This window comes from Chinchilla lanigera, unplaced genomic scaffold, assembly GCF_000276665.1.
Source record: "Chinchilla lanigera isolate Chin_1 unplaced genomic scaffold, ChiLan1.0 scaffold00024, whole genome shotgun sequence".
Lineage (NCBI taxonomy): Eukaryota > Metazoa > Chordata > Mammalia > Rodentia > Chinchillidae > Chinchilla > Chinchilla lanigera.
This window is the reverse complement of record NW_004955425.1, coordinates 15,112,710-15,135,083: the sequence shown is the minus strand read 5'-3', so window position 1 is coordinate 15,135,083 and position 22,374 is coordinate 15,112,710. Positions and strand designations below refer to the sequence as shown.

The 22,374-nt window shown below is 36.8% G+C and overlaps 1 protein-coding gene and 1 long non-coding RNA gene across 2 annotated transcripts in view; one reads left to right on the top strand and one right to left on the bottom strand.

Annotated features, from left to right (window-relative positions):
• The window catches only part of LOC106148655, an 86,823-nt gene that overhangs the window by 21,175 nt on the left and 43,274 nt on the right, over positions 1 to 22,374 (top strand). The gene's annotated exons all lie outside the window — the stretch shown is intronic.
• The window catches only part of LOC102018510 (chromosome unknown open reading frame, human C10orf107), a 107,252-nt gene continuing 104,877 nt past the window's right edge, over positions 20,000 to 22,374 (bottom strand). The window contains exon 8 of the mRNA XM_005385945.2: positions 20,000 to 22,018. Within this exon, the coding sequence (XP_005386002.1) occupies positions 21,944 to 22,018 (75 nt within the window). The 3' untranslated portion in view covers positions 20,000 to 21,943. The remainder of the gene's footprint in view (positions 22,019 to 22,374) is intronic.

Below are 22,374 nucleotides of genomic sequence, written 5' to 3'. Positions count from 1 at the left end.
TATAGGCATGCACCACCATGTTTGGTTAGTGCTAAATACTTTTAATGAGTTTTAATTTTAATGAATATACATTTGCTTTGATCCTTACAACAGCATTCTAGTGTATTTTATCCCCATTTTACAGCTGAGCAAACTGAGGCTTAGGTAGCTTAAACTGCATATTTACTTTAATGTGGAGCTGACAGGAAATCTCAAGATTGAGTGACTCCAAAGATTACAGTTCCTCATAAACATTTTACCATAAAGCACATCCTTTGTATAAGGCCGTTTTTGAATCTTTATTCTGATTTGTTAAATTGGGTTTGATTTTTGCAGCAATAGCATACTTCTAAGTCTTTGAGGTTCATAATATTTTTAAACCTGAAAGCTTTTGCTCTGTAATATTCATCAGTTTTTATCTTTGTTCTTCCCACTACCTCAGTATTCACGCTGATCTCAGACTAACATCAGCAGATATAAAAACACTTCCTGAGATTTTCCATGGAATTACATTTACAATTTGACATCAGTGTTTAAACTTTGCATCTAGCAAAAGATGCTTTGGAAGAATCTTACATTTTTTTTTTAGGAAGGTCCTTTCCATTTCTTGTTGTTATCACAAGTATATTGTAAGATATTTTCTAGGATATTTCCCAACCATTATTCATTTATAGAAAATTGAACATATGCAAGATACAGAAAAAAATTGAAAAACACCTCTAACCTTACCATTTAGAGGTAACTCAATTTTGTTCCATATTTTGTCTTTACTACCAATCCCCCCACAGCACATGGCATACTAAATGATAATTTTTAAACTTTTTCCACTTTACATTCTGAACAATGCCCCAAATCTGTGACTGCTTCATTAGTTTGTGTTGTTTCCTCAGTTTAGTCCTGGATCAATGAGTTGCTTCATTGTGTCCTAGGAACTCATCTGGTGATTCATTTAGAAATACTTCTAACAAATACAGGGCCGATGAGGACACCTTGTGTGAAGATACTTAATTTAATCTGAAATGGCCACACTTGGCTGAATGAGTGATGACCATGTCATCAAAATTTCAGCAGAAAGGAAATGGTAATAAGTCAGGATGAAGCCAGCCTCTTAAAAGCTGAATACGTTTATTTTCAGAAACTTCTAACTATTCTTCATAGGCAAGTTGAAATCTAAGACTTTGTTCCAAGACAAACACTTTAAAACCACACCCACCACAGAGATAATAATCGGCAGCCGTAGGATGATCTTTGAAAAAGAAGAAAAGACCTATCTATGTATGTATTTGCTACACTTGTGTATGTATCTTTCTGCTTAAATCTAAATTTGGAAATGAAGCATGTTGAGACTGCTAAGGCATTCCAAGGTATAAATTGCCACAGAGGTTGTATAAGTTGGCTTTCCAGGTGCTGGACATAATACCTGACACAAACAAAGAGAAGAGGATTAGTTTGGTTCACATTTTAAGGGGACTCAGTCCATGCTCATCTTGCTCCAAGGCAGAAATCTAGTGGCAGAAAGGTGTATATCCCCATCAATAGATGAATTAATAAGGAAAATGTGATATTTCTATACAATGGAGTACTACTGTGCTATAAAGAAGGACACACTGGACTCATTTGTAAGAAAATGGATGCAGTTTGAAATCATAAGATTAAGTGAAATAAATCAGTACCAGCTCAGTATCACATTGTTTCTTTTATATTAGAAACCCAAAGTATAATTAAGGAGTAAAATGAAAGATAGATAATAGAAAATAAGAAGATAGATCTTTTCAAATGGTAAGGGAAGCAAGAGATGGAAGGGAGGGAGGGTAAGAGGGTGGAGGAATAATTGTGATGTGTCATGCACATGTACCAACTCCCCACAAGGAATGTAACCATTATGTACTACAAACGTGTAATAATAAAAAATATAAAAAAAGAAAAGTGTGTCAGGGCAAAGCTGCTTAGTTCTTCGTTGTCAGGAAGCAGAGAGGAAGGGGGAGGGAGCAGATATAGATCCAAGGCCAGACATCCGTGCTCACCCAGACACACCCAGGGGAGCGTTCTTCCAATCCCCGGGGCAGTCCTACATCCAGTGTAAACTGACAGTCTTCCCTAACTAGCACATCCTGCCCCTTACTAATTTGTAATCCAAACACAGCTCCTTAAACTGTACTTAACCTCCAAATAAAGACAATGGCAAGTTCATAATTCTTCCTAACACATGACAGTTATCACATGTGCAAGAAGAGATACAACAATCCTTTCCTTTTCTCAAAGTGACAGAAGTTCCAGCATTTTTCAAAAGTCTAAGTCTCTCCTGAGATTCAAGGGACATTCTTAGCTGTGAATATCTGTGAAAATAAAAACAAATTACATAATTTTAAGGTACAATGGTATAGGACAATCTTTCTCATTCCCAAAGGGAGACAAGTTGGAAATGGACAAGTTCTATAGGGAGATAGAAAAGAATAGAATCAAAGAAAAACTCAAATTCAGCATCGTAAATATTAGGTCCTGGAGCTCCATCACTGGGACGCAAGGCACAGCGTGGTAAAATGTGAGTTTCAAAGCACTTGGGTAGTGCCATCTCTGTGGCCTTGCTGGTTGCAGGCCACATAAGCTCTGTTTTACACTGGCTCTAATCCTGACAAGCATATTTTTATGCCAAATATTCCATGTTCCGTGTTTCTGGTATCCCTGTCTTTCTGAGGTCTCCAGTGTACCTTTGATTTCATTTCCACAGCTTCACATGTACCCTCTCAGGGGCTTTGTGGCTAGATTCATATGCCTACCATGAAAACTGAGGGGAAGCCTCCCTTACCTCACAATTTATGCATTGTGCATCCCCATAGAGTCAATACCATGCACACAGTGCAAAAGTCTTCCACTAGCATGGGCAGTGGCCAGGTCCCTATTGACCATGCCAGCAGCAGCCTCCAAGTGCCTCGATAGCTGATCACAGTGAAAAGATTCCCAAGGAACCAACTCCTTAAGTCGTCCATCTAGAGCAGGGGGCCTAGGAACTCTCTTATATGAAAAGAGAGTTGCATCCTTGAAGCTGGGATGAGTGGGGTCTTGCTGATTCATGAGATACTCTCAAGGCATCTTTCTTATTGTCCCCTTACAAAGTACGTGGTTCCACTTTACCATGGTAATGCTTTTCAGTACTCATACTTCCTTTGGCCCCCCACTTTAGATAAGGTTCCTTCAGACCCAAAATTTCAATTTTCCAAAACTTTCTGCTCCACTCTTTGCCCCAATTCTCACTATAAATTTGGCTAAAAGTAGCCGACTGTATCCATGCCACAGCTTGAATGTTGGGCTGTCTCAAAATGTCTTCTGTCATATTAGTTCACCACACAGGACACAGGCAAAATATAAACAAATTTTCTATTAGATCATGGTCTCTAGTCCAACTACCAATGGAATTTTCCTCAATTTAATCCTAGTGAATATGGCTTTTACTGCCTGCATTTCTATCAGCATTCTGGTCTTCTGATCTCTAATCAGAATCTTCCATGAAGTTTTTTTTTCTTTACAATATTCTAGAGTGCCTCCAGCATGCATCTCCAAGTCTTCCCAAACTCCTCCCCAAAAACAGTTCCGAAAGCAACTAATCAATACAGTCAGTACAGTTACAGCAATGACTCCACTTCTCCTATACCAATATTCAGTCTGTTTTACCACTTCTGGGCACATGTCCCAACACAAAATTTAAAAGCATAGAGGTTTAATTATTTGTTGTACATTGTAAGGGAATTCAATCCATGGTTAGCTGACAGCCTGCACTAACCTCTATATTATCCAATAAGCATAACTTGTATTTCTTTCTTTAATAAAATCCCAATTTTGCTCCATAACTACCTGACCATACTTTCAGGGGTACTCACCAACTCCAGCTGCTGAGTCCTGACTCATCCATATCTCTCATGATAATTCTACATCCAACACCAGTGTTTAGTTTAGGGTTGGCATGTGACACAGTACTGGCCAAAGGGACATAGGACACATGTTCTTGACAGGCGTTGGGAAAAGTTTTTCTTTCTTTCAAAAAAGACACAGTAGAAGTAAAAGCTCTCTTTTCTTGACTGTTTGGTGAGGATGTTGCTGCTATCCTGGAACTACAAGGAGACAATTTGGAGGACAAAAGCTATAAGGTGGAAGATACCTCAGGTAGAAATATCTACGTTTTGAGGATGTTACTGAAGACCCTACTTATGAGCTGCTTTTCTGTTGGCTAACGTAGATGATATCTGAGACATTTTGGGTTTAGCATTTTGCTTACTTGTAGCCAAAAGTATTCCTATCTGATTCAGGTGGTGAACCATAAAAAGTGAACAACTAGTCTCTGGGTATGTTTAAGGGAGAGAAACAAATTCTGTTTCTATCCAGCTCTATGTCCTGAAACTTTTATTTTAACCTATGAAACTGTCTACTATAAAAACCAGAATAATTCTTCAGAACTATAAATTCATGTTTAGGACAGGATATAATTACTATCCATCATAAAAAATATATCATATTTACTTTATTAAGGGTCTTATCCAGGGTCCTGGGTAGGTATTTAGTGAAGAATTTTTAGTGAACTAAGGAGTGTATCATTTGAAGAAATAACCTTATTTTAAGGGAAGGAATACCTATGAATTAATAATTTAGGGTATTAAAGAATCTCAAACCAATCATAGACATTTTAAATATTAGTAGCCTCATTTAAAGAAGAAAGTATGTAAGGTGTGATCACTGGTTAGAAATTCTTGGGTATGCAATTCATCATACTTGTGAATTATTTCATGGTAAATTATTTCAGTAAATTATTTCATAGAACATTATTTCTATGACATTATTTCTAGAACATTATTATAAATTATTTCATAGAACATTCCAGTAAATTATTTCATAGAACATGAGTTTAGGAGGGACTGTGGACCTATATAAACTATGAAGTAATTGCTTTATATAATAAATCTACACTCAGGCCTCTAGCTAATGAATTTGCCAGTATTTCCTCATGTTATAGACATTGATCCATATGAGACAGGTTATATCTGCATAAGCACAGAGAGATATCCATGGAGTTAATTAGGGCTGGCTAGATGGCTGTGATAAGTAGATACACCCCAAAATGGAATGGTTGTAAGAAGTGAAAGTTTTATTTCTGCTCATAAGACTGACTAGGTACGCATCCCCAGTTCCCCAGCTGGTAAATGCCTCCTGTCAGGTGCGCTTTCAAGAACTAGGCTGAGAATGGCTCTCTGATTTTCAGAACCTCATGGTTAGGCAACCCCTCTAAGTTAGGGAAGAGACCTTCAAGGAGGTATTGCCTGGTTTTGAGCAACTCCCTTAAAGGGACACATTTCACTTCTGTCCATGCTCTACTGGCTGGACTACAAAGAGTCAGGAAAATGGAGTCTAGCCATGTCCTGAGGAGCAATGAGAGGACTGATTTTGGTGGACAGCTTCCAGTGTATATGCCATATAATTACAAAAGCATAAAGCTGCAGAAGGATCTTAATGGGGGAGTCCATTTTCCCACTGAGGAAAATCCATCCTCCTTTTCCAGTCTCCCTTCTACAACTAAAGTCATCCATGTATAGTGTGGATATACTTGTCCTTCACTAACAATCCCCAAATTTCTGCTTAACCCTTTCAGTGCATTTTCAGATACGGAGGACAAAGATAAAATTCTTTTGTTCTGATCTGTAAGGCTGTAGATCATTTGATCTCCATTTACCTGCTCATCTTCATTTTCATAACATACTCTTTCTCACTTACAAGGCTGCAGCCCCACAGGGCTTTCACATGTTCTAGTTCCACAGGGATTTTGCAGTTGCTGTTCCCTTTGCCTGTTCCCTTTTCCTACTCTTTGTACTTAATTATTCCCTATTTATCCTTAAAGGATGAACCTTCCATGATTTGGTCAAATTCCTTTATGTAAGCTTTCACAGGTGTATTTTTTTCTATAGCACTCACTTGAGCTTTTTAAAAAATTTTTAAATTTTAATTCTTTTATTTTAAAGAGAGAAGAACAGAAACAAAATAATAAAAACAAAGACACAAACAAAACAACAAAAAATAATAAAAATGATATAAAATTTCAAAACAAGGTGATAGGAAATTAAAGATGGTGTTGTATTACATATTGGTATCTTCAAAGTGGTTACTCAGATAACCCAATCTAGGCATGTAAGGTTGATCATACAATTAAATATTAACTGTTCCTTTCAATAAGCCAATATAAATTAGTAGTGTAATTATCTTACCTATCTTGTATATATAGAGAGTTTTAAAAATATTTATTGCTGTGATTAATTAAAATCTGTATCTTCCACTGGACTAAAAATTTTGTGAAGCAGTGGTTATTTCTGTTTTTGCTGATGTATACTTACCATAGTCTCTGGTGTCCTGAAGGCACTCAGAAAACATTTGAGTATAAGCATATTTGAATAAATGTCTTTTGGAGACTGGGTCTCACTATGCAGTGCAGGCTGGCCTTGAGCTCACTTTGTAGTCCAGGCTGGCCTTAAACTAGCAATGATCCTCCTGCCTCAGCCTCCCGAGTGCTGGGATTACAGACATGTGCTACTATGCCTGGCCATATTTGAATAAATGAATGAAGACCCAACCTCTAGTTTGGCCCTAGTCACAGATATTTTACCTTTCTGGGCCTCAGTTTCTTTATTATGAAGGGTAATGGTGTATGATGTTTAGGTCTTTCAGCACCATGGTTCTATAGTCCTAATTAAAGTTAAAGTGTGAAGATAATTACTTCTATTTAATGACCTTGCTATGTTTCCAAAGCACATATGACAAATACTGAGTCTGGCAAAGTGGCATGTGAATACCTTTTATTCTGTCTTTTTGAATTTTTTTTTGTTATAATTTAACTTTTAGACTTTTTAAAATTTTATTTTAAAGAAGAAATCCACCAAATTTCAAAACAAAATAATAAGAGAGTAACAATTAATATATTGCATATAGTTATCTTTAAATTACTTACACAGAGTACAAAATATAGGCATTTAATTGTCCAAACAATATTAGCACAAACCTTTGTTTTCAATGAGCTAAGATGAATTTTATATATATATATTTACTTTTTTTTTTTGCTTTTTCCTTCCTTGTTTTCTCCTTTCCACAGCCCAGTTTCTCTTTCCTTTTGAACAGTTTGCTCCCTTTTCACAATATCTGTTGTACATTTATTTACCCTTTCAGCTTCTCACAACTAGAGAGATAATATGACGTTTAAACTTGTTAGTCTGGTCTATTTCAGTTATGATTATGGTCTGGAATATCCATTTACATATAAAAGTCTTCAGTTTGTCCTTCTTATGGCTGAGTAATATTCCACTGTATAAAAATAAGACATCTTTATCCATTCCTAAATTGATGGGCATTTGGGTTGTTTCCAAGATCTAGCTATTACAAATTGTGCGATTATAAATACAGTGCACATATATAATGCTGTGGTACAATGTTTTTAATTCTTCTGGGAAGGTACCTAGATGCAGAATAGCTGGGTGAAATGAGATCTTCAATCCTAGTGTTTTGAAGAATATTCACACTGATTTCCGCAGTGGGTGCACCAGTCTACACTTCCACCAGCAGTGGAGTAGGGTTCCTTTTTCCCCACAACCCCTCCAGTATTTGTTATTGGTGGATCTCTTGATGATAGCTATCCTTTCTAGGGTGAGATGGAATCTCAGTGTTGTTTTAATCTGCATCTCTCAAGTGATCAGTGATGTTGAACTTTTTTTCATACATTTATTTGCTGTTTATATTTCTTCATGTGAGAAGTGTGTATTCATCTCAGATGCCTATTTTTGGATTGGGTCTTTAAATTTGGGAGATCTGATTTTGTTGAATTCTTTGTTCTCAGTAGTAATCAGTTGTCTGAGGGACAGCTGGACAACAATTTTTTTGACATTGTGGGTTGCCTCTTCACTCTGTTGGTGGTTTCTCTGTGTAAATGATTTTTAATAAGATGAAATTCCAGTTGTTGATTCTTTGGGATAGTTCCTGTGTGATTGGGGTTTTATTCATAAAAGTCTTTGTCTAAACCAATGTCTTCAAGAGTTTTACCTATTTCCATCAGATTTGATTGTTCTGTTTTAATATTAGATCTTTGATACATTTACAATTTAGTGGGTGGTGAAAGATATGGTCTAATTTTAATCTTTGGCCTGTGCAGAGGCAGTTTTTCCAACACCATTTATTAAAGAGGTTATCTTTCATCTAGTGAGTGTGTTTAGCACCTTTATCAAAGATAAGGTGGCTGGGTATATCTAAAGTTGCTTTGGCATCTTCTAATCTGTTCCATTGATCCTCAGGTCTATTTTTTGCCAGTACCATGCTGTTTTTATCACAGTAGCTTTTAAGGATAATTTTAAGCTGGGGATTGTGATGCCCCCTTACCTTCCCCTTATTTCCCAGACTTGCCTTTGCTGTATTCTAGGTCTCTTCTGGTTCTAAAGGAATTTAAGGATTGGAGGGCTGGGGATTTAGCTCAGTGGCAAAAGCGCCTGCCTGGCAAGCGCAAGGTCGTGAGTTCGGTTCCCGGTACCGGAGAAAAACCAAAAAAATAAAAATAAAAAAAAAATTTAAAAAAAAGGATTGTTTTCTCTAATTCTGTGAGATATGCTGTTGGAGTTCTGATCAGAATTGCATTAAATCTGTATTACAGATTTGGAAGTATGGCCATTTTCACCATATTGGTTCTTCCTACCCAAGAAAAAGGGATAACTTTCCGTTTTCTGATATCCTCCTCAATCTCCTTTTTTCAGAGTTCTGTAGATTTCAAAGTAGAGGCATTTTACTTCCTCATTAGATTGATTCCTAGGTATTTCATTTTTTGGATACTATTGTGAAAGATGTTATTTCCCTAATTTCGCTCTCAGTGAGTTTTTTATTCATGTACAAGAAAGCTACTGATTTTTGAGTGTTGATTTTGTACCAGCTATACTACTGAATATCCTTATTAAATCTAGCAGTCTTTTTTATTTTAAAGAGAAAAAACCAAAATAGCAATAAAAAAGACAAAAACAAAACAACACAAAAAACAAAAACAATACAGAATTTCAGAAGAAGATAATAGGAATTAACAATAATTGTTGTAATAGATATTGTTGTCTTCAATGAAGTTGCTCACATGGCCAGATGTGAGCATGCAAGATTGATCAAACAATTAAAGAGAATAAAAAATAATAAAAAACACTGGAAATGATACAAAGCTTCACTAATCAAGATGGTAGGAATTCAACAATGGTTGTTATATTGCATATTGTTGTCTTCAAATTAATTGTTCAGATTACCAGATATAAGCATACAACATTGGTAAGAAAATTTAAGCACTTTTCCTTTGAATAAACCAATAGACATCAGCAGTACAATTATTCTAGCTATCCTTGTATGTACATATATGTTTTCCCCTTCTTTCTTTCTTTTCTCCTTTGCCTCATCCCAGTCATTCCTTTCCTTTGAGAAATTTCCTTTCCTTTCACAATACCTATTGTACTGTGGGTAAAAGGAGTGGTATTTTTATGCAATGGAGTATTACTCAGCTATAAAAAAGATAATTCGAGCTTTTTATAGGTAAATGGGTGCAATTAGAGATCATACTCATAAGTGAAATAAAACAGACCAGCATGTGTAAATATTGTGCTGTCTCCCTAGTGTAAATCTAGTAGTCTGTTAGTGGAGTTTTTGGAATCTTCTATGTAGAGTATCATGTCATCTGCAAATAATGATAATTTAAATTTTTCTCTTCCTATCATTATTCTTTTTTATTTCTTTCTCTTGTCTAATTGCTCTGGCTAATGTTTCCAGGAGTATGTTGAATAAGAGTGGAGTCAGTGGACATCCTTGTCTTGTTCCTGATTTTAGAGTGAAAGTTTTCAGTTTTTTCCATTTAGTATGATGTTGGCTGTTGGGTTTGTCATAGATAAATTTTATCAGACTGAAATAAAGGCCATCTATTCCAATTTTGTGTTCATTTTTCTTTTATCATGAATGGGTGCTGGAGTTTGTCTAAAGCTTTTTCTGCATCTATTGAGATGATCATATGGTTTTTGTCCTTGGATCTTTTAATATGGCATGTTTATAGATATATGTATGTTGGACCATTCTTGCATCCCTGGGATGAATACATCTTGGTCATGATGTGTAATCTTCTTGGTGATTTGCTGCATTCTGTTTGCAGATTGTGGATTTTTACATCTATGTTCAGTAGGGAGATTGGCCTGTGGTCCTCTTTTTAAGTTAGGTCCTTCTCTGATTTTAGTATCAGGATACTGCTTGCTTCCAGGAGTGAATTTGGGAGTATTGCTTCTCTTTCAATTTCATTAAAGAGTTTGAGAATTAGTGGTATTAGGTCTTCTCTAAATTTGTAGAATTCAGCAGTGAATCTGTTAGGTCCTGGGCTTTTCGTTGTTGGTAGGTTTTTAATTACATCTTCAATTTCACTGATTGATATTTGTGTATTTAGGATTTTTATATCCTCTTGATTTAGCCTTGGTGATTCATATGTATCTAAGAATCTGCCCATTTCTTGTACATTTTCCATCTTATTAGAATACAAGTTCTCAAAGTAGCTATAGGCAATCTTCTGGATTTATGCAGGGTTCATTGTGATTTCACCCTTTTCATTCCTAATTGTGTATATTTGAGTATTTTCTTTCCTTTTTTTGATAAGGTTGGCTAAGGGTTTGTTGATTTTATTAATATTTCATATAACCAGCTCTCAGATTCATTGATTCTTTGTATTGTTTTCTTAGTCCCCATTTCATGAATTTCTGCTCTGATCATCATAATTTCCTCCCTCACATGAGCTTTTGGCTTAGCCTGCTCTTCCTTTTCTAGAAGTTTGAGGTTCACCAGTAAGTTGTTTATTTTCTCTTGCTCTGTTTTCCTCATAGGGGTATTCACTGCTATAAATTTCACTCTTAGGACTGTTTTCATTGTATCCCATAAGTTTCACTATGTTGTATTATCATTATCATTTAATTGTAGAAACTGTTTAATTTCTTCTATAATGTATTCTGTGACCTATTGGTTGTTAAGGAGAGTGGTATTTAATTTTCATGTGTTTATGAAGTTCTTGTGGTTTCTTTTGCCATTGATTTTCAATTTCATTGCACTATAGTCTGATAATATGCATGTAATAATTTCAGTTCCTTTACATTTACTTAAGCGTGTTCTATGAGCTAGTATGTGGTCTGTTTTGGAGAAGGTACCATGTGCAGCTGTGGAGAATGTATATTTGGATGTTGTAGGGTGGAACACTCTGTAGACATCTACTAAGACCCTTTGTTCAAAAGTTTAGTTCAGTTATAATATTTTATTATCCAAAATATTAAAAAACCTTTTAATCATTAACTGTTTGCATGCTTACATCTGGTAATCTGAGCACCTTGTGTGAAGACAATAATTTGCAGTATAACAACCACTGGTGAATTCCTACAATTCTGTCTAGTAAAACTATGTATTGTCTCTAATGTTCTTTTCAATTATTATTTTCTTTTCCCTTTAATGATTTGATCAATCCTCTATTCTTGCATCTGGTAATCTGAGCAACTTCACTGAAGGTAACAATATGTAATATAACAACCATTGTTAATCCCTATCATTTGGTTGGAAACCCCATATGATTTTTAATGTCCTTGTGTTGTTTTGTTTGTATTTTGCTATTGTTCTTTTTTTATATTATTTTCTTTAAAATCAAATTTAAAAAATACTATTTCATTATTGATTTTTCTTTGTCTAGTTGATCTGTCTACTTATGACAGTGGGGTATTGAGATCCCTCAATACACTTGTACTAGTGCTCATTTGATCTTTCATGTCCATTAATATTTGCTTTAATATAGTTGGGTGCACTGGTATTTGTTCAATTTATATTTATGATTGTTATCTCTTCCTCTTGGATTGTTCCCATAACAAGGATGTAGTGGCTTTCTTTGTCTCTCTTAATCAGTCTTGGCTTGAAAATCACTTTGTCTGCAAATAGAACAGCTACTCTTACTTTTTTTTTGTTTGGTTCTTGTGGCATGGAGCATTGTTTTCCATCGTTTGACTTTCAGCCTATGAATTTCTTTGTGAATTAAGTGTGGTTCTTGTATGTAGCAAATTGTTGGATCTTGCTGCTTACTCCATTCTGCCAGTCTGTGTTTTATGATTGGTGATTTGAGACCATTAACATCTGTGGTTATAATTGATATGTATTGAGTTATACTTGTCATATTATTTTCTTGTTGTTAACTTCTCCACTTTTTCCCCCCTCTCTCAATTATTTGTCCTCCCTGGTGGATTCCTTCTGTTGGAGTTCATGGAATTGTAGTCCTTGTTATCTTTTCTTCAATATATTTTGGAGTGCTGGTTTGGTGGTCATAAATTTCCTCAGATTTTCTTTGTCATGGAAGCATCTTATTTCTCCATCAGTTTTGAAAGATAGTTTTGCAGGATACATCAATCTGGGTTCAAAGTTGTTTTCCTTTAGAGTTTGAAATACTTCACTCCAAGCTCTCCTTGACTGGAGGGTTTTTGTTGAGAAGTCAAATGTGATTTGGATAAGCTTTCCTTTATAGGTGATTTGTCTCTTTTTCCTAACAGCTTTTAAGATTTTATTCTTAAAAGTTTGTTGAATTTCTGAAATCTTGACTATATAATATGCTTGGCTGTAGTTTTTTTTATCATGGCTAATTGGAGTTCTATATGCCTTACTTACTGTATTTCATTCTTTTTCCCTATCAAGGCAGTTTTCTGCCATGATGTCTGTGAATAGTTTTTTTGTATCATTTGTGCTTTTTTTCTGCTTTTTAATTGACTCCAATCAATCTTAAATTATTTTTCTTTGCCTTGCCTAGTAGCTGTTGGATTGATTTCTCATAGTCCCTTGCTATTTTTAAGAAATCTTTCTTTTCATGATCACTAACCACTAGCCTGTCTTCTTTATCTCAGATCCTGTCCTCACATCAGTTTAATCTGCTTTGGATACTTTCAGTGGAGTTTTTAGTCTCCTGGATACCTGCTTGAATCTGTATTGTGGATTCCATTTCTTTTCTATGTTGAGTATTCATAGCTTCCATAATTTTCTTAAGCTCCTCTACTTTTTTATCTGTATCTCCCCTAGAGTCACTAAGCATGGTTTTCATTGTGGATACCATCTGTTATGGCAAAATTTGGGCTGTATTCTGCAAGAGACCAAAGAAATTTATGAGAACAGACAGAGCTTTAATTTAGACTGGTCACCTCTCATCCCAAGCTGTAAGTCAGGGAAGTGGGCATGGACCTGCCTTTGTTCCCAGCTTATATACATTTTTGATTTCCATGGTAACAGATTGGAATGCTGTAGCCCTGGCCACATGTTGTTTTCCTTGTGCCATGTGACTTGGTCAGGCTCTGGTCATGAGCCCAACCACAATGATATATACTTTCTGTATCCTGTTCTCTATGTCCCCATTTAGATAACCATATATTTCCTTTATGGTTACAATGTTTATCTAGGGCCAAGGAAGGGATGAAACAACTCAGGCAGGGTCATAGGTGGTTATCTGGGCCCAGGAATGCGTTGTCTTTGGAGAAGCATTCCAGGGTTAGGTCAGGACTGCAAAGTTAACTCTTTACAACCCCTCTGGAATGTTTCTCAAGACACATTTTAAGGCTTGCATTAAGACTAGAATTATTCTGTCTTACAGTGACATACTAAGAGTTACCATCCCCTACACATCTCTGCAGTTTTCTGAGAAATTATTTCTGATTTGATTTTTTTCTAGAGCCCCATTCAATTGCTTTGTTGTTACTACATCAGAGAGGCCATGTGGGTGACTTTTGAATTGTCTCACCTGATTGCCCCCTGGGTTTGCCTTTGATGAACTCTGTGTCTGGAGGTGTATCTTGTTTAAGTATCTTCTCATTTTCTTTTCTTTTTTTTAAGTTTAATTCCTGAATTGATGGTTGTAAACTGCCTATGGTGGGTTGCTTTATTGCTAGTATTTAGAAACATTAGGAAATGACTTCTTCTCCAAGGTATCTTCCAGGTGTAGCTAGTTTTGGGGTTTTGAGTCTGTTGCATGATCCTACTTCTTTGATTTGTTGGGAATGAGAAGTTGCTGACTGTTTGGCCCAGCCTCTGGTTCTTTGCCACTGTGCCACAGTATTTTCTATGACTCTTAGTCAGTCTCAGTCTTGGCATACTAGGAGAAACAGCTATTTAGAACAATTAAGTCAGTTTTGGCTAATGTGGTACCATCAGCAATAACAATAGCATCAAACACAGCCACCAAACTGAGCTAACCATCAGTTTGCCACCTTTAACAATATGAATTAGATTAGCAGTTATATAACAAAATCTAAAAGAAACCAGAAAATTGTATGCAATACGTATGTCCTTCATATGTCAATTTTACCCACAGGAATTAAAGTTTAAAAGGAGTTAGAGAGAAAATAGAGAAGTAGAAGATGAAGATTAGAAGTGAGGCTGGCTGAGCATGGTGGCACACACCTGTAATCCCAGCACTTGGGAGGCAGAGGCAGGAGGATCATTGTGAGTTCAAGACCAGGCTGGGCTACAAAGTGAACTCAAGGCCAGTCTGAACTGCATAGTGTGACGCTGTCTCAAAAGGACAAAAAAAAAAAAAAAAAAAAAAAAAAAAAAGAAGTAAGGCTGGAGGACAAAGGGGGATCATGCCATCTTTGGGAAACTGGTGCAGAAGACCAGAGGGAAAGAGAGAAGGGAGAGATAACAGGAAGAACTGAAAAGAATAAGAACCACAAAGAACCTCACATTTATATAAAAAGATCAAACAGTGAAGGAGAAAAAAAACCAAAAAACCAAAACAAAACCACATCACCACCAACGAAAAACAAACAAGAGAGAGGAAAAGAAACAGTACACTTCCAAGTTTGTCTCCAGATCCATGGTGTTTTAGCCCAGCAAGCCAGCAATAGCTTTATGGCAGGGTACTGGATAATCTCAGCAAGATTGCACTTTTATTTTCCCTGAAGTTCAGATTCCTAGACCAGATTCATTCATCCTACAGCAGTCATCTCACTTTCCACATGCCTTAGCCCAGCTGGGAGCAGCTAGATGGAGCCAGCAGCACTCAGAGTTCTGAGCTCAGCCAACCCCTCTCTAAGATGGTTCCTGGTGAATCACTCTCTTTTGCAGGACAACCGAGCCCTCAGCAGTCATCACCAGCTATTGCAGTCCTTCATGTCCACTGCTCCCCACCCCACTGTTACTTCTGTCTGTGGAGACCTCTGGGGTCACAGTAGTCACCATGCGTCTAGAGGTTTGAACCTCTCCTCCCATGCAGTGAGTCCCAACTTAGGGAGAAGGTGCCAGTGGCATCTTCTTCTTCATTGAAATTTCTCTAGTCACTCTCTCTGTGGGCTTCAATTCGTGCTTCAGATCTTTCCTGGGCCCAGGGGACCCACTTCCCTCCACCTTGTCCTCCTCATGTTGCTATATTCCAGTGTATGGACAGCAACTCTCAGAGAGGCTCTTTCTCTGCTGCTTACCACTCTGCCATCTTGGTGCTCCCTCTCTCTTTTTGAATTTTTGGCTACTCCAAATTCTCTGCAAACTTTTAACTATATCCTAATCCATAAAGTCTAATTACAGCTGTAAAAGGGATTGACTAGAGTTAGTGAAAAAAATAAGAGCATCAATTATTATACTGAAAAAGAAAAGGAAAGAAAATTCACAAGCATTTTAATGATCATTGTAAAAGATTAACTCTGTGTAGGGTTGGAAGGATGAGAAGAGGTTGAGCATCCTCAACCGAAAAATCTGAAATACAAAATGCTCCAAAATCTGCAACTTTCTGAACATTAACATGACATCACAAGTGAAATATTGCACATGACTTTATCTCGTGTGATTAGCCTCAATCAAAATGCAGGTCCACTAAAATATTGTATAAAATAACATTAAGCCTAAATTTGTAAGGAGGATATGAAATATAAATGAATTTTATGCTTAGTATTGAGTCCTATCACTAAGAGGCTTTACTATTCACAGGCAAAAATTCCCAAATATGAACAAATCCAAAGTCTAGAACATTTTTGGTCCTAAGCCTTTTGGGTAAGGAATACTCAACCTGCACTATACTACTTTTATTCTGGTTGAATTTAGGCCTTGGCTTTATAAAAGTCATGTAACCATAATGTGTTCATAGAAATTGTCACTATTATAAGGACAGGGACTTTTTTTTCTCCTTTTGATTTTGAGATTAATAGTCAATAAAAAGATTAATATCTAGGCTATTCTAGCCTTGTTTTTGGTGATAGGATGGCGGGTGATATGAACATCACCCAGCTTGATTTCATATAGCTAGATGGTATTTATCAATTGACTGATTTTGCTTTCCATGTTATTACAAGACAAGTATTGCTTATTTAGAGAAATCTTAGTAGGAACTAGAGTGTATTTACTTTATTGTGAGCAGCTGGAGAGATTGGGGCCATTGCATACATGAATGATCTCTTCATTTAAAATTAGCTAATAGACCCCATTATGGCTTTATGTTGTGAAGAGTTGGGTGCTAAAAGAAATCAAACTACTCGTGTTTTTAGAGACCACAGATATTTTTGAAAATTTCAGATTCTATCACAGAATTCAGAAAGGTACAGAGAGGCCAGGACTGGTGAAGTTGGTAATTGCTTTTTAAAATGAGATTTGTTTATCACTGTCTCTTTCATAAGCATTTGCCCCTCTAGTTTGCAATTTGATTACATCTGATTATTCATGTGCTAGTTAAAAGGGAAGGTGATTTTATTAACAGTAATATATGACCATGAGCATGTGTGGCGGTTAGGGCGATGTCTCAACTTGACTGGATTTAGGGTCTGCTGGAGGTTCCTGCAGTACACTTCTGGGTGTGTCTGGGTGGACCAAGGAAACTTAGCCATGGGGTTTAAGTCTAATCCCTTCCACCTTCTGCTCTGGCACTGTTCCCTTCTTGCTTCCCATCTGCAGTGACCTAAACAGGTTTGCTCCCCAATGACCTTTGGCCATGATGATTTTTCTTTGGAGCCAGTTGGTCACAGACTGAAATTGTGAGCCCCATTACACCTCCCCCTCTTTTAAGTGTGGGTGGTGGTTATTGTAACCAGCTACGGGAAAGCTAGCTAATAAGGTGTCTTTCTTCCTGATTAATTTTCTTTTGTTTTGATGAAGATTCTTTCTTATTAATTAATAGATTTTATTTTTTAGAACAGTTTTAGACTTCTTGACAAATCAAGCAGATATTACAGAGTCATATTCTATTCCCCCTTCCTTATTTTCCTTCTTATTATTTATTACTGCTTCTCTTACTAATCTTACACTGATATGACACATTTGATTCAATTAATGAACTAATATTGAAACATTTTTATTAGAGTTCATTATTGACTCACTGCTCTATAGATTTCCTTTTTCTGTTCCAGAATGCTATCATGTAGATCCCATTATTCATCATATTTTATTAAGCTCTTCTGGGAGAGTGACATTTTCTCAGACTTCCTTCACTTTTGTTGGCTTTGATAGTGCTGAGTATTATCAGTTATATTGTTGTATCAGGTATATTTGGAATTTGCCTGATGTTATCCTCATAATTGCAGGAGGGTTATGAATTTTGGGGAGAAAGACAGAGCTAAAGCACTATTTTCACCTGCTATCAACATGATTTATGACCACTGTGTCACCTGGCTGATGCTGTTGTCAGTGTTCTTAACTCTAAAGGTGTCTTTCCTACCCCCTTTCCTTTGGAAGGGAGTAATTTTGTACAGCCTACACACAAGGGAGTGTTTGCTTTTTCTTCTTTGGAGCATCTATATAATTTATTTGGTATTTTTCAGCAAGAGATATTTCAGTTAGGATTTTTTTAGGTAGATGAGGTGCTTTGGGTTTGAGGATTATCCTGACAAGCATTTTGTGGCTATAATTCTGCATGATCTCTTGAAATGGGTAATAGGGTCCTGCCAGCATGGCAGAGCAGAAAGAGTACTAAATTAGGAATGCCAGTGTCTGAGTTTGTGAATCAGCTTGGCTACTTTCTAGGATCATGACCCCAATATGCCCCTCTTCCCTGAGACCTGATAAAGGGATCAGAGGTTGTACTTGGCAATGTAATACAAAAGCCTCTTTACTTGTTTTCCTTGCTGCCTTCAACAAATACTCCTTAGCACAGCCCCTGGTTGATTTTCTCTTACAGATCTCAACTCAAAAATCATTCTTTCTAAGGGATTCTCAGAGCCCTGTAGGTAAAGTTTCTCTCTCACATTCCTAAACCTTTTGCCCTATGGCTTGATATTATTCACTTGTAGTCTGTATTGTCATATGAAATCATCCTATTTATTCAACTGCATATCTTCTCCCTCTAGATTATAAAATTTATTAATTCCATGAAGTAAAATACCATATACAGTGGATCCTTGACTTACGAACTCAGTTTGTTCCCAAGAGTTGAGTGTAACTCAAGTTGTCAATGAAAGGCGCAGGTTCCTTGTGCAGTCTTCAAAGTGTCTCCCTGTATACAGGCAGATTTCAGTGTTCTTAGAGAGACATTGGCCCAGGATTTCTGCATTAACCTATTCAGCAAAGGAAGTTATAATTTTCCTTCCAGAACTCTTTAAGGGTTAAATCTGTATCTGAGACCATCTGGAAGCACAAGCAGCAGGCATTAGTGTCATAACTCAAGACTTTGGTTGTGAGTTAAAACTAAAATTCCTGTCATAACCCAAATTGTTTGTATGTCAGGCTGGTCTCCACTCAAGGGTCCACTGTCTTATTTCACTCCAGTACCTAGAAAGTGATCTGGATAAGTTATAGTCCAGATTAAAAGTTATAGTCCAGGTTAAAAAGTAGTAATGCACACCCCAATGGAGCTAACATTGTTGACCATTCTTTGAACCTAAAAATAAAAATTCAATACAAAAAGCTCTTTATTAACTTTTACCAAATGTGATACACTGATCTTCTTAATTGCTGATACTGCCGTGAAAAAAGGAAGTGGTTCCATAAACAAAAGGATTTTTAGCATTCTCTGTTTCAGCATTTATAAATTCCAATAAGATGAATTTATTCTGACCTAGGCTCATTTTGCTCAGCAAACTTAATTTAATAGTTACTTTTGCTGCCATGAAGGAGTCTGACTTCTTCTATTTAACAAATTAATGTCCAGGAAAATATGACTTTGATGTAGAGATGGGGAGCGTCTTCCTGAGACTGAAGATATCAGAAGTATTCCTCCTCTACAATTGTTGGGAAAAGGAGCACGTTTATTCTCTAGGGGAAGTGAAGCATATTGAAATGCAATCTAAGAACATGCAAACTTATTATCTACCAGGATGGTTGAATGGTTCCAATCAAATGGTGGATAGAAATAGGGCTTTATATTCAGATTTTGGAAAAAATAACTCCATAGTTATATTTAGGTGCAACAGTGCCTGAAAATACTGAAGCAGTGGTTGTGTCTAGCTTGTTCATATTGTAATGAGTATATTTGCTCTTTGAGGGTTATTGTTGTAGTCAGGGTTGGCAAGGGAAATAATTTAATACAGGACACATAATTTATAGGATTATTTTATAATCGTCACCCAAAGAGTCAAGTACAAAAGAGTGAGGGAAATCTATCCACACACTAAAGACCTAAAGCATCTAGCTGAGGGCCTGGATCCCACGGCAATTTCCTGCACAAGTCCAGCTGAAGACCTCGAACCTGTGACAATGCCTCCCACGAGTCCAACTGGAAGCCAAGTGCCCACGACAATGTCTCATGCAAGTCTGTTTCACAGATCTGTGCTGAGAACCAAAGGTCAGTCTGGGAAGCTAGAAAGTTTGTGCCAGCGGGATAAAGGATCTGTGCTAGCAGGCTGAAGGATCTGCACTGAAGCAAGAAAGTTACTCTCAAAGTAAGAACCAGAGCTCCCCTAAAAGTAGCACAGCGATCCTCAGTGACAGCGAGGCTCTTGAGTTCCTCCAACAATGAGAACTGCTGAGTTTGTATCAGGAAAGCCAGCATAGCAAGCTTCTCCAGGAGAACAAACAGATCTTCTTCCTCTCCAGTTCTCCTTTTACGCTGTTGGCAAAAATCCTCAGGTGGGCCTTCCACACCCAGCACCACACTGACTCAGCTCAGCTGCACGTTACAAATTGGTCAAATTTGGAAAGGATAGTAGTGGAACACAGTTGTCCCTATGGGATGACTGAAAAGGGTGGGAGAACACATCCACCCATATGTGTGAGGAGGGAGGTAGAGGAGATGGGAATTTGCACAGAGAGGCTGATCCGGCAATTGAGTGTGACATTTTTCACATCCTAGAAGGTAAACAAGCCAAACCTTATAAGAAAAGTCATTTAGCATGAATTTATTGAATTCTTATAATTACCTCAAAAATAAGTACTATCCCCACTTAATAAATAGAGTTGCGTGGCCTGTTTAGTGTCATACACTAGCCGAAGGCAAAGCCAGTTTCACTCTTAGCTCTCAGCGTGTCTGTTATAGCATCACGAGGCAGTGTTTAAGGATTGTGAGGCTACTTCTGATTCGGTGATAGGCTCCTGGCACTCTTGCTCCAGTAAACACTTTTTATGAGAAGTGCAGCTCCACTTTGTGGCAATGATTGCATCTGAAGCTGTGCTTGGTGATTTCTAGAAGCTTCTTTATTCCCTGTTTGTGGTCATCCCAGTTTTACTGCTTCCCCTGGAGAGAAGACTGCCGAGACAACCCAGCCTTGTGAGTCTTCCATGTGGTATCCTGCAGCCTTTAATGCTTTTATTCAGAAAGGAGCGTACCTGGGAGGAACATATCTCCAGGTCTTCAGCCTGAGAGGTATAGGAACAATAACAACATTTTATCTTAAGGACTACTCTTCGTTTACAGATTAGTGTAGTCAGAAAATTACCAAAAGCTATTAGGTCTGTGTTGTAAGTGAAGATATTTTGGGCAGTTCCTTTGATACTGACAGAGAAGGGAAGGGTATAGTCCACATTTAGCCAAGTGCCATCCAGTTGCAGGTATTGTACAATTTTGAAAATTCTTGAGGGCACTGATTCTTCCTACCAATTTTCTGCCTCCATTCTAGAATCTGCTGAAGTCTAGGATCTTTCGAAAGGGGTTAGGTAGTAATTAACTAATCTGTTTAACTAGGGACAATCAGCACATAGCTATTTTTGCTTTCAAATTATATTTCATAAGGGTATTTAAAAACTTGAGATATTTTTCAATCATTCCACTGCAAGGTAATGGTTAATTTTAGGAGCTCTGTGAGTTTGATTTGTACTTAAGATTTTTACCATCTATATATAGGTTGGTCTTTAATAACCATTTATACATTGCTTCTTTTTATATAGGTCATGTATTCTCCTGGGAGAGTAACAAGATTAGAAATAACAAATACAGTGCAGAATAAATTAAAATGCTTCAAACTGCATTATATAATTTCAGAAAATTGGTTTCACACTGAAATGTTTAAATAAGAAAACCAAATGATTTGAGTTTTAAAAACCCTACTGTATGTGTTTGAATTGCCGTTGTTTAGCAAGTTTTACCCTCAGTACTATGGCACTAGTATCATTTCATAATGCTCTAGTAATGCGACAGTTCATTTGTGTCAGTATGGATACAATTATCATTATTATTTTTCTTTATTTCTGGTTCTTTAAAAATGTTAGTTTCATTCTCACTGAAGATGTAGTGTTTATTCGTAAAAATGTCAAAGAACTATCATAAAAGTAATTGTATTTTTATATAAAATTCTCCAAGCTCCTGTATACAAAATATTCTTATTACTGTGGTACAATAAATTCAGAGGCTGTTATAGTACAGGAGATGGCAAAATTGGGGCTAATACTTTTCTAAATACTTATGACAATAAAAAGCGCGGCTTGCTTTTCCTTTCACAGTGGAATGAAGAAGATACGATGCTCTAGAGAATCTATTATTCCAGCTAGTTTTGTTTGTTTCTGTGAAGTTTAGCATCACTCTCCTTGTACCGAGTCCTCAGGCCTTTTTCAGTTTTTCGATTCGTGCATTAAAGGCCTCTTCCTGTATTTGCAGCTTTTCGTTTATCTCGGTCTGTGAAGACAATCATAAAAAAGTGGTTATGATGGAGCTATCTTCTGCTGCACATTGTCTTTGTGGTTTTGACATACTATAGTGCCTAAAGACAGACATTATCCCTCACACACCTTCCTGTTTTGCAGACACAGCCGTGTTTCAGCCTGTAGTGATGTGATAACACTTTATCATATTTCTCTGCACATTCCCGATGTATAGCATGTCTACTACGAACAGGAAGTGGTATTTGGACAGCCATTTTTCACATAGCCACGTGTTGGAAGATAGGATAATTTATCTGCATTTTCAGACAGACTTTACCAATAAGCACTGAGTCAGAATAACTGCTTTGGGTTTGGTTATTGCAGTGTTGT